Source organism: Eurytemora carolleeae, unplaced genomic scaffold (genome assembly GCF_000591075.1).
Source record: "Eurytemora carolleeae unplaced genomic scaffold, Eaff_2.0 scaffold40, whole genome shotgun sequence".
Taxonomy (NCBI): Eukaryota; Metazoa; Arthropoda; class Copepoda; order Calanoida; family Temoridae; genus Eurytemora; species Eurytemora carolleeae.
In genome coordinates, this window is record NW_019396035.1 from 58,433 (window position 1) to 70,255 (window position 11,823).

Sequence of the window (11,823 nt, forward strand, 5' to 3'; positions counted from 1 at the left end):
TCCATAAAATAAACTCTGGCAGACATAATAATATTATATTGCTTTTGAAATTAGGTATTACAATGATAATTCATAACAAAGACGATATCGAATTCGTCGCTGAACTCCCATGTTTTTTTTTTGGGACACCCTGTATTATTTTAGGGTTAGGTTAAGACAATTTCTGAGCCGAGCGCTGCGGCTCGGACAGGCTAGGGGCCGAGCGCCGCGGAAAAGACAGGCTAGGGGGCCGGCGCTGCGGCCACAAGTCCATATAGCAGCTGTAAAACCACTTGCAAGTAGGTCGCATGTGTGGTATAGAGGATTTGGCCAGCGTNACTTGCAAGTAGGTCGCATGTGTGGTATAGAGGATTTTTTGGCGTAGGTCAGAAGTGGAGTATAGTGGATTTGCGTAGGTCGAAAAATACACCACCCGTATTCTTCATTCGAGTCTAGAGAAATGAATATTTATCAAGAAATGATTGCGGCATTTACAAGTTTACAATTAGAATTCCAGAAAACAACTGAACAAACAAAATGGCGTCAGTTTAAAAAATGTAAACACGGAACTAACCAACATTCCTCAAATGCTCAATTTCTCATTTTAAAGTTAAAATTACTAGACAATTAACATATCCGGGTAGATTTTCTATTTGCTGTGTCGTGAAAGTTTGATTTAAAACTCTGGGGGATGCAACATCGTTATCATGAAGGTTACTGTGACGTTCAGCACGGTGAAGATCGTGGTTCCCTGCGGTGATGGAGAACTCACAGTTAGGGAACTAACACAGCTTGCTACCACCAGGTTTATATATTTTTATGAATAAAATTTTACTTTAACTTTAGATACTATTTTATCGACGTTTTTTCTATTCGTAAAGATATTTATAAATTTTAACCCAGCCATGTTCCATAAAAACTCTCATTACAAAAATGTATTTATAGATGCATCTAAATAATACGTGTGCTTAATACTTAAGTTTTAATTTTGGTTTTCTTGGTGATTGTTTATGTTATTTTCTTAGTTTGTTTTTTATTGGGATAAACCAATTTTGTGCAAGATTTGGTAATTTCCTAGAAAACGATTATTGGACCCCCCCTCCTATCAATTTTGTACATGGATCTTAAATGTAAGACATGTGGCCGTAGCGCTCGGCCCCCTAGCCTGTCTTAGCCGCAGCGCTCGGCACAGAAAGTCACTTAACCTAACCAAACCCTAAATAAATACTAATTTAATTGAAAATTATTGAAAAAATGGTCATGTACAAAATTGATTGGGGGGGGGGGGGCCAAAAATCGTTCTCTAGGACAGACCCCGAGATTTTACTTAAAATTATTTTATTATATGTTCTAAAAACTCAGTTTTTCTTTTTATCCTTCAGTATCTATTGGGAGCATCTTCCGTCTCAAAAAGATTAAATCATTTTAATAACGCACATTTCTCTTATTAACTTTTGGTCCATGTTACAGGTATAAGAAAGCTACAGCTAAACCACGCCAGTCCTGGGTTAGCGTCCACAGTTTAAAAGCTAAGGAAGGTGGTATCTTAGACCCAGACGATCGTCTGGTCGACGTCTGTGATGACCGGGAGCAGCTTATCGCCTTCTATGACGAGGAAGGGATACCACAAGGCGGGGATGGAATGTCTGCTAGTTCGGACGAGTCCGAAACCAATTCTGGATACAGCAGACACGACAGCGAGGGGTTCAATGATCCAAGTGGTAATTCACTACAAGTGCGGAGAGGAAGTGAACCTGCTTTGAATCGTATTCAAGGTTCATCAACGCAGGACGGAGGGTATTATGATGATCATTCTAAACGGTGGAGCGCAGCTGTCATGAGCCGCGACATTAGATGTAGTAAAAATGATTTATCTGTTATAGATGAAGCGTCGTTCTTTAGTGAATCCAACCTGGATCCCAGGAAACTATCACCACTTCCACCTCCGTTCGAAAGAGGACGGGGCTCTGGAGCTGCCAGGGATTCCGACAGACCAACCCCGTTCTCTCGAGACTCCAACCGATTGTCTATTCAAATAGGGCATGAAGATAGTAGATGGCTGGAAGCTGCAGAGAAAGCTAACCAGGCCAAATCATTAACAAATCTTCAATCTCATGAACAAATATTTCACGAACGTCAACAGAGATCAATTGATGCAAAAATAGAAATGTTTGAAAATGCTAGTCAAAGAAAAGAACCTCTGGGAGGATCCAGCCCTCCCCACCCTCCTCCTTCTCAAATAAACCTAGAAAACTTGACAAGAGTTGTAATTCAAAATGAAATTGGACCTCTTGGTATACATGTTGTTCCCAGTGGAGATCCGTCTAATCCTGGATTAATTATCCAAGGAATAGAACCCGGTGGCCGGATAGACCGGGACGGTCGTCTAGCCGTCAACGATAGAATTGTCGAGATCAATGGCTACACACTTATAGACCTTCCGTTTAATAAAGCTCAGGAAATATTTAAGGAAGCATTGTTTGCGAAGAACCTAGAGCTGTTGGTTGAAAAACTTCAGTCTGAGTTAGATCAAGAAAACATGATAAATTCTGAATATTTTATGTCAGATGAGAATAAAGAGAACATAGACAATGAAAAAGAAGGATTCGGGTAAGTGAACAAAGATTTTGTGGTTTGGGTTTTTTAGGTGGTTTTGTACGGCCATTTTTTGTAAACCATCATTTAGTCATTTTATCTTGGTCACTATTGTTCTAAGATTTTTAAAGAAAAATAATACAAAGTGCCCTTAAAACACCCGCAGGGTTATTTTTGGAACACCCTGTATATATTTGTTTTTATAGCTTTGAGCTAATTTTTGCGTTACAAGGGAGAAGGTTGTGTGTGCTTGATTTAAATTCCTCTTTTCGCACACCCCTGAATTAATAAATGTATTTAGAAGTCTGGCAAGAAGATATGCCCCTGGCAGCAAGCTCACCAGTGCAGTACAAGCAGCTAATACTAGAAAACTTGGGAGAAAGATATTAATAAACCTAGTTAAGGTAATTAATGTTTAAAGTTTATCAAAATTGTACTACAAATATGTGGGTAGTAATAAAAATACAGATCTTATCAGCATGCTTCGCAATTATAAAACTATTTTTATTAAATATTTTTTTATTGATTTCTCTGATAACTGTTAACATTAAGCATTTTATACACGAAATGTAAATTCAACCGAAGAAAAGAAAAAACACATTAATCTACTGAAATCATATAACACATATTTTCAGGGTCCTCATGGATTAGGCTTTAGTATAACCACACGAGATATTCAGTCCGGTGGTGTAGCTCCAATCTATATCAAGCACATCCTTCCTAAGGGAGCCGCTATAGAGAATGGTCAACTGAAACCCGGAGATCGTTTGCTTGAAATCAATCAACTCTCTGTTGACGGTAAAAGTCAGGTTGATGTTGTTGCCATGCTCAGGAATATCCCCCAGCAGGGACAGGTTGCTCTGCTGGTCTCTAGACAGGAGAGGGTTGAAGAGATTGAACAATGTAATACTCTGGATAGAAAAGAAATGACTAGAAATACTCCACTGAACCCCTCCTTTGCGATGGAAGATACAAACAGTTCATCTAAAAGCAGTACAGTTCCCAACAGCGAAGAATCTGAGGATTTCTCCTCAATTTCTCCAGACCTTCAAATGAACAAAGAAGGAGAAATTGTTTTTCCTTGGAAACATCGTGAAATTCTTACTTTAGATATTCCTGTGCATGACACGGAGCGTGCCGGTCTCGGAGTGTCTGTCAAGGGAAAGACAACTGGAGGAGGCACGAAGGGTATCGTTGATCTTGGGATATTTGTCAAAAACGTGATAAACGGCGGCGCCGCCTCTCGAGACGGTCGTTTGAAGACAAATGATCAGCTAGTCAATATTAACGGTATATCTCTACTTGGCAAAGCAAATTGTGATGCCATGGACACACTAAGGCGAGCAATGCACGAAGAAGGTCCGACACCCGGAGTTATTACACTGACAGTTGCCCGACGGCTAAATGTTGGATCTTCAATGAATTCAAGTATGCGATTAAGAAGTACGGGACGGGAATCTGTTACTAGCATGTTAACCTCTAGCTCGGGAGATGATAGCTTTAGAGAGCACAGGATTGGCCAGGACAGTTTGAATAAAAGCGGGTTAAATAACTCCTCCTTAAACGATACATCCATAATGTCCAACAATGATACAGTAATTTATGTAGAAAAACCTAAAACCGCAGTATTTGACAACTTTATAGCTCCTGCTGTACCAAGAAACCCAGTAGTAGACAGATTAATGGGACGGAAGGATAAACAGGTGGATGCGGGTCTGAGAAACGATAGTTACTACAGAGCAACAGGGCACGATACGTGGAATGCAACCCAGCTCAACCTCATGGATACTACTGATAGTAAATTTCAAAGTCCGACCGTTCATCAGGTTCCTGGAGAAACTGTTATGATTGAACAGTACGTTGAAGGAAATAAAGTAACAGCTAACTCAAAATTTAACAGACCCCACTCTCCGGATGGTTGCGAAGGAGCTTCTGAAAAGGACTCTGATATCACCGTTACTGATGTAGCATACGCAAGTCAGACATCTCTAGAGGAAGCGTCGTTTGCTTTTGCTCGTGATCAGCCAGGTCGTCAGTCGATGAGTGAAAAACGTCATGCAACGCTTGATGCTAAATCCACGGACACGTATCAGAGAAATAAGAAAGCAAGACAAGAGAGAGAACAGACTACTGGAGGAATCATCGGTCCAATGTTGGGTATGAAGAAGTCCAGCAGCCTGGAGTCCCTGCAGACTATGATGACAGAGATGAAGATGGAGAGTGGAAAGCAGGCGAACCGTGTGAAGACGAGTCGTGTGGTTCGAGGACGAGGTTGTAATGAAAGTTTCCGAGCTGCTGTAGATAGAAGTTATGAGGCCCAAGATAATGAGGATCAACCAGGTACAAAGAATAAATGTATATTTTCTATTAAAAAAGTAAAAACGGATTTTCAGCTGGCAGAAGTTGTTAAAATCTTTGGCACGGTTTCCATTACAAAACATTTATTTTTCCAGAAATATCTTTGGGGAAAAATTATAATTTTCATGTTTAAAAAGATTAAAGAAAGGCTAAAAAAATTCCTATCCTTAACTTATCCAATTAATTAATTCCCCCTAGATCCTGAGATTATTGATACCTTCGACCGCGCTGAATACCGACAGTCAGGAAGTAGTCTGGATTCTAACAACGATAAGAAGAAGAAAAATCAAAAGCTGTTCAAAGGTTTTGGCATGTTCAAGTAAGTTTAAACTTTTGTATTAAATTATGTTTGAATCAACATTTTTAAATTTTATAACTTTCCTAAAAATTAGATCAAAATGTATGAAATATTCTATATCTTGAGGACAAAAAGCCGCCATGTTTTATATGAGATGGTATTATACAGTTTCATACTAGCAGCTAGTGGTTAAAATCCGCAACATTTCGGCTTTCCGGATCCGGATCCGGATCCGGATCCTCAAGAATATGCGGATCCATGGTCCGGATCCAACGGTCAAAATATCAATTAAAAACTGCTAACAAAAGTCTGAACTGTTGAAAAAAAAGAGATTATCAAAAAAAAAATTGTTGTATCTGAAAAGATTTTAGCATAAAAATAACGAGGAAAAAGGGTAGAAAATAATTTGAGAATTCTTCTGCTAATAAAAAATGATCAAATCTCAAAGATATATTTATGATCTGGATCCAGATTCATTTTTTCCAGTGCGAATCCAAGATTCGGGCCCGGATCCGGATCTGCATCAAAATTAAATGGATTGTAAGCAGTGCTTTCTTTAAAATTTGTAACTGAGTACATTTATTAGTACTTCTGTCGGTTGACCGAAAGTCTAACTTTTCCATTTGAAATAATATTTCTTGAATATATTATATTTTAGATTTGGAAAACAACGTGCTAAGAGCACTGATGCTATGCGGAGTAGCGGTAGAAAAACTCCTACTCCAATACCTGAACGAGATCACTCCTCCTCCCGGAAGACTCCCTCGGAAGAACTGGATCGGAAGGACGAGGATGCTAGAGAACGAATGCTGCATGAGCAGGCAAAAATTCAGCAGCACTACAAGAGATTACTGCAGCAGAGACAAGAATCTGAGAACTTTGATCCTCCAGCACAAGAAGAGAGATCCGAGAGCGTGTATAGTGGTGAACCTGCTCTGCCCGCTAGTCTAGCTGCTGCGCGTCCAGGGAGTAGATCTGGAATATCGGGAACCGCGACAGATCCTAGGTTCGCAAACTATGAAGAGATTCAGAGGCATTTAAATAGACGACAAGCACAATATCATTCACAGGTATTATTTTATTTAAATCTAGCACTTAATTAGCAATTTGATGGTGATTTACATGAAATCTCGATTTAATTTATTCTAATTTATTTAGTTCCTAAAAATTTATTTTTATTTTTAACAACTTAAATATATTTCATGTTAGCTTGAATCTCACATGGTTTTAATAATAACTCCTCTTTAAAAAAAAAAAAACTAAAGAACGTTGTGTTTTCCTAGATTTAACCCATTCGTAAATATGGGTCGGATGAAACCAATTTTTATCTTTTTACCTCCAGTATTGGGATACCAATATTGGACATTTCTAAAACCTATTCTAGACAAAATATTTTTAATTTCATATATTCTTATTATTTTATTCGCATAAGAAAAAAAATTTTATCATGATTATCAACTTGTGGATTTATGACCTTTCTGTTTCAAACATTTTTCAAGAAGCTCTCGGCTTTCTGGTGCAAAGTCAATAATGCCCTCTCGATGCGAAAGGGTTAAAAAGACTTATTTATTATATGATCAAACTATTGCAGAGAAGAGAACACGCTACTAGGTCGGAGAGACCTGTCTCTAACTTTTACGAGTATGAATCCGTCCAGTCCGCCATTAATCATGGTCGTCAGCATAGTGGCGGCTTCCAGCATCCTAGTGGACACCCATCATTCCCTCCGAGTAGGGCGGAGTTTTCTCCGGTCCGTAGTTCAGGGCGGAGACCTCAGAGCAGAATATATCTACCAAACGAAGGTTTCTGTTTTTTATTTAAATATTGCCGCTGCCTTCAATGTGAATACAATACATCTTAATGATGGAAACGAGAGTATTATATATATTTATAAAGTTTTAATCTCTGTTTGTTTGTCAGATCATAACTCAAGAACCCCTGAACCGATTAGCCTCAAATTTTGATTGGGGAACTCGTGAGAACCACGGGAATGTTTTTAGTTTAGTCTAGTTTTGAGATTCTAAGTTTTTAGTGAAAATTTAGTTACCTGGTAAAATCGACTATGTGCGGGTAAACGGCGGGATTAACTATGGGTAACCTGGGCAGCGCCGGGTTCCCAAGCTAGTAATTTATAAAACTAAAATGTGTGTATAAGAATTGGATCATTATTGTACTAGAACTGGTTGTCCTATAACTGCAACAATAATAATAATATTTTGGCAACCTGGGAAACATTTAAGTATCCTTCTCTTAATGGTATTCAATGGCTCGTATATTGTTTTTGCCATATATGTAATGGTAACCCGTGGGCCACTTGATAAAAATGCTCTAATCCATCTTGCACCAGTCCTTAATTTTTTTAAATACAATTTCTATTTAAGTTAAAAAAAAATTTAACTCATCAAGAATTGTTCTTATTTGTATTACAACAATGTAAAAAAAGTCAAAACAAATTAAGATGGATATCAAAGTGTTTGTCTTGAAAAACTGAATTCAGAAATGTATTTTGTAAAATCGTAAACGAATTGTCAGGGCATCAAAAATAGAGTTTTTTAGTGTTACTTGGAATTAACGAAAAAAAATTAAATCGACGATTTATTGTGTTATTAAACTTTTATTTCATTTCTTCTTTTTTCTTTTTTTATTTATATAATGTTGCTTTGCTTTTGCAAAAAAAGATGCTACTTTTTCGAAGAAAAAAAATCATCCTTAGTAGAAGTCGATCATCATAACCAAACTGTTTTAACAAATTTAAAATAGTGATATTGTTTAGGTCCACGTTTAAGTGTAGCTCCTCTACCTAGCTCCAACTTTCAGTTCTCCGGTAGTAAGGACTATGATGAGTACAGAGGAGGAGAGATGGAAGATCCCTATGCCAGGGTTCTATATGGAGCTGAGAGAGTGAGAAACCAAAGGTTTCCAACTTCTCAGTCAACCTCTAGACTACAGTCACACCAAGGTAAGCTTTCAAACAAAATTCAAATCAAAGACAGAGGGTTTTCATCGGGGAAAAAATATTGGAATTTTTTGTTTTCTGCAATAATAATCTCTTGTTAAAGATTTATTTTGTGATTTAAAAAAAATCTTTAAATAAAACAGTATTGTAATGTTTTTATGATACAAACAACAAACTTTTTTTGGACTATAAAACTTGATATATTGTAAAATCCAGATTTTAAATAAGTCTGTAGACCAGTTTTGACTCATGCTATTGTGTAAAATCTAAAAAATTAACTTTTTAAATGTCTAATCAATTATTTATTTTATTTTAGTGCCAAAGCTGAATGGCTATGTCCCGTCCCTTCCTCCTGGATCCAAGGTTTGAAACTAAGTGGCCTTCAGACGAAACTACATTCCGTTCTTCATCCTCGCTGTACATGGATCTAAACCATCCTTTCATTTATTCATCAACTCATAGATTCATTCATCCATACATTTATTCATCCTATTGTAATATTGATATTAAGTAAATCCTTGATTCTGATCAAATGGAAAATTAAAATATTTAAATCTAATATTGCCTTTTATTAGCAATCCATGCATTTTATACACAGCGAGGTGCCTTAGCTATATTTTTATAAATGCTAGTTCTCCACCTTGACGTATTGTGATCTTTCCATGAAAGAAAATTTTTTATAATATTTTCTACTCCGAGTAACGTATTTGTTTGTAAAATTAAGAAAAACGATCAAACCTGATTTTTTTGGTAATCGAATGTATTTATATTGCGACGATAATATCTGATAATTTGTTACAATTTTTACCTATTTATTTGACCAATTTAAGGTTTACACTTTTATTCCTCGCTACGGGATGATTTGTTTCCTGTATCGCGCCCTGACAATCCAGTAATCTGTAATACGTCTGTAATATGTAAACTGTAATCTGTACCTAGCCTGTTACTGATTTCTTTGCAATCACACGCAAATATATCTTGAACTAAAAATAAGTTTTTAACTGTTTTTGAACAAAACTTGTTAAGTCAACTATTTTTGCGAGAGAAGAAGTTTAATATTTGGAAAAGGTTCTCGAGACACGTAAGACCTAAAAGCTGACTTATGGTGGGGGGTGTAGTAATCCCATAAATATAGTTATATTTATTTAAATGGGAGATAGGAGTTTTATGATTGTTGTTATAAGAAATATGGTACAAATTTTCCTTATTGCATAGTAAAAATGCTATTCTTGTAGCGCTCAGCCAACTTCCCTATTCTTTAAAAAAAAACAGCCTAAGCCAAACACTTTCAGATATGATTTTATAATATTCATATATTGAATTCAAATCAAAATTTTAAAAGGCCACCCAGACAGGACAAGAAAAATAGTCGTTGTTTTGTGAGCACGTGCATCTAACTATATAAAAGCCTAAGCTTGTTGGTACCTTAGTAGTCGAGTACACTCCGATCCGACCTAGAAGGAACGGAACTAAAGGTTTTCCGATTTTTTTAAAAAAAGGTAAGGTTAGGTGGCGGGGCGCTGGATCTGGGCTAGACGTAGACGTAGTTTTAATTAGACACATTCGATATTCTTAATGAAAATTACACTAAAATTAGTTCAATTACCCCTTAGGTCGGTTTTCTTCAGATCAGTTTCTATCAATAAAAAAAATGTACAAAATCTTGTACATCGTTTTTTAATATATGGATTTTCACATTTCAAACACATTAATTAGCATGTAGACTAGATTATTAATGTAAGTACAGTTGAGGTTAAGAATTGGTTAGTAAGAGTAAACTCTGGAACAAGAATGGATACTGTGTACTATGTAGTGCCAAGGGAAGATAAAAATTACTTGGATGGACAAATAATATTATCATAACTAGGTAATTGGCAGATAGAAGGAAAAGATGGACCTTTAAAAGAATAAAAAAGAAAACAAGATCAAATATAAAATAAGACTGTAAGATCAAGTTTAAGTTTAGAAAACAAGAGGGAATAATTAAATCAAATAAAACAGAGATCAAGTTAACAAAAGATATAATTAGTAGAATGATCATAAATTACAAAAATAAAGTAAAAGCTGAAATTTCATGAAAGAATAAAAGCAAACAAAGAATTAGTAAAACATTATTTAAAAAAATAAAAAATGAAGATAACAAAATTTTAAATTGAGTAAACCGGAACAAAAACAGAAAAGGGATTAAACCATGAAGAAAAATCGATTAAACTGGCTTATAAAAACAGATGCAGGTATTTTTTAATAGAACATGAACTAAACAAATATTATTCCAATTCTATGAATAAAGCATCAAGAAAAACAACGAAAAAGTAAAATACAATAAAACGTAGAATGAGAAGAGGAAAATAAGATAAATCAGAAAATGAAATCAATGATAATATCTTACCTTGTAGTACATAATTGCATCCACGTGTACAGTTACAGAATCTTTAGTTAGAATCTAGAAATGTGATGAATAAATAGGCGCTACGACATCTGCTCTATTTCCATTTGCTCTATGTTCATTTGCTCTAGTTCCATTTGCTCTATTAACCATTTGCTCTATAGCTCATAGATCACGACGTTTGCTCTATATGTCATCTGCTCTATGCGTTCATTGATCTATGACATAACACGTCATTTGCTCTATAAACATTTTTATGACTGTGATGGTCCAATTGCTCTACTCAACATCTGCTCTATGAGTAAACACGTCATTTGCTCTATTAACATATTTTACAAATATCTAATCATATTAAAACTATATTTTTACAATTTTACATTTTACAATTCTTCTTACAGTTTCATTATTCCGCCAACTTCCCGGAGTTAGTTTGTTGTTTAGAGTAGAATAAATATAGTTTTCATATTAGGTTTTTTTACCCCTCTTATTATTGAGCAGTCTCGCTGTCATGATGGACTTTGAAGAACTGATGAAAACTGCAATTTGCGAATTTTCCAAAAAAAATTCCCGCATTTCATAGTCAAGTTACGCTCAGGAATTCCAATCAAAGCTATTTCAAAGTGTATTTTTAGGTTATAGAGCAAATGACGTGTTTAGTCATAGAGCAGATTGAATATAGAGCAAATGACGTATAGAACAAATGACGTATAGAGCAAATGACTTGATAGAGCAAATGGAACTAGAGCAAATGACCATAGAGCAAATGGAAATAGAGCAGATGTCGTAGCGCCGAATAAATAAATGGAAAGTTTAGTGCGTAAATAATAATGCTCAGTTACATTTCATATAATTACACTTGCTATAATTACATTTATATAATTGTACATTTCGTATAAGTTACATTTCCTGTAAAGTTACACTTTTTATAATTACACTTTCTATAGTTACATTTCCTATACTTATATTTGCTAAAATTTATATAAATTTCACATTTATGTAACCACCGCGCTCAGCCCAGAAATTGTAGCTAAACCTAACCTACCCCAACATAATGTGTTATTATAGGAATGGAAATTATAGGAAGTGTAACTTTATATTAAATGTTACCATATAGGAAATGTAACCATATAGGAAATGTAACTTTAGCAAGTGTAATTATTGTAAGTGTAATTATATCAAAAGTCATTATAGCTAGTGTAACTATATGAAATGTAACTGAGCCAAAGTAGATTGTGTAATGCATATCTGTTT

At 35.6% G+C, this 11,823-nt stretch overlaps 1 protein-coding gene across 2 annotated transcripts; it reads left to right on the top strand.

Annotated features, from left to right (window-relative positions):
• Positions 1-487: 487 nt before the first annotated feature.
• Positions 488-9,179, top strand: LOC111698290 (partitioning defective 3 homolog B). Of its 2 annotated transcripts, XM_023468593.1 has the most exons (10): positions 488-784; positions 1,450-1,924; positions 1,979-2,589; positions 2,876-2,978; positions 3,210-4,914; positions 5,131-5,251; positions 5,889-6,300; positions 6,822-7,032; positions 8,004-8,189; positions 8,503-9,179. In XM_023468593.1, exons 1-10 carry the CDS (start codon positions 687-689, stop codon positions 8,553-8,555), a joined length of 3,975 nt encoding a protein of 1,324 aa, XP_023324361.1. In that variant the 5' UTR covers positions 488-686; the 3' UTR covers positions 8,556-9,179. The 2 variants fall into 2 exon arrangements, with proteins under 2 accessions (XP_023324361.1, XP_023324354.1); XM_023468586.1 differs by having other exon boundaries at positions 1,450-2,589.
• The last annotated feature ends 2,644 nt before the right edge of the window (positions 9,180-11,823 follow it).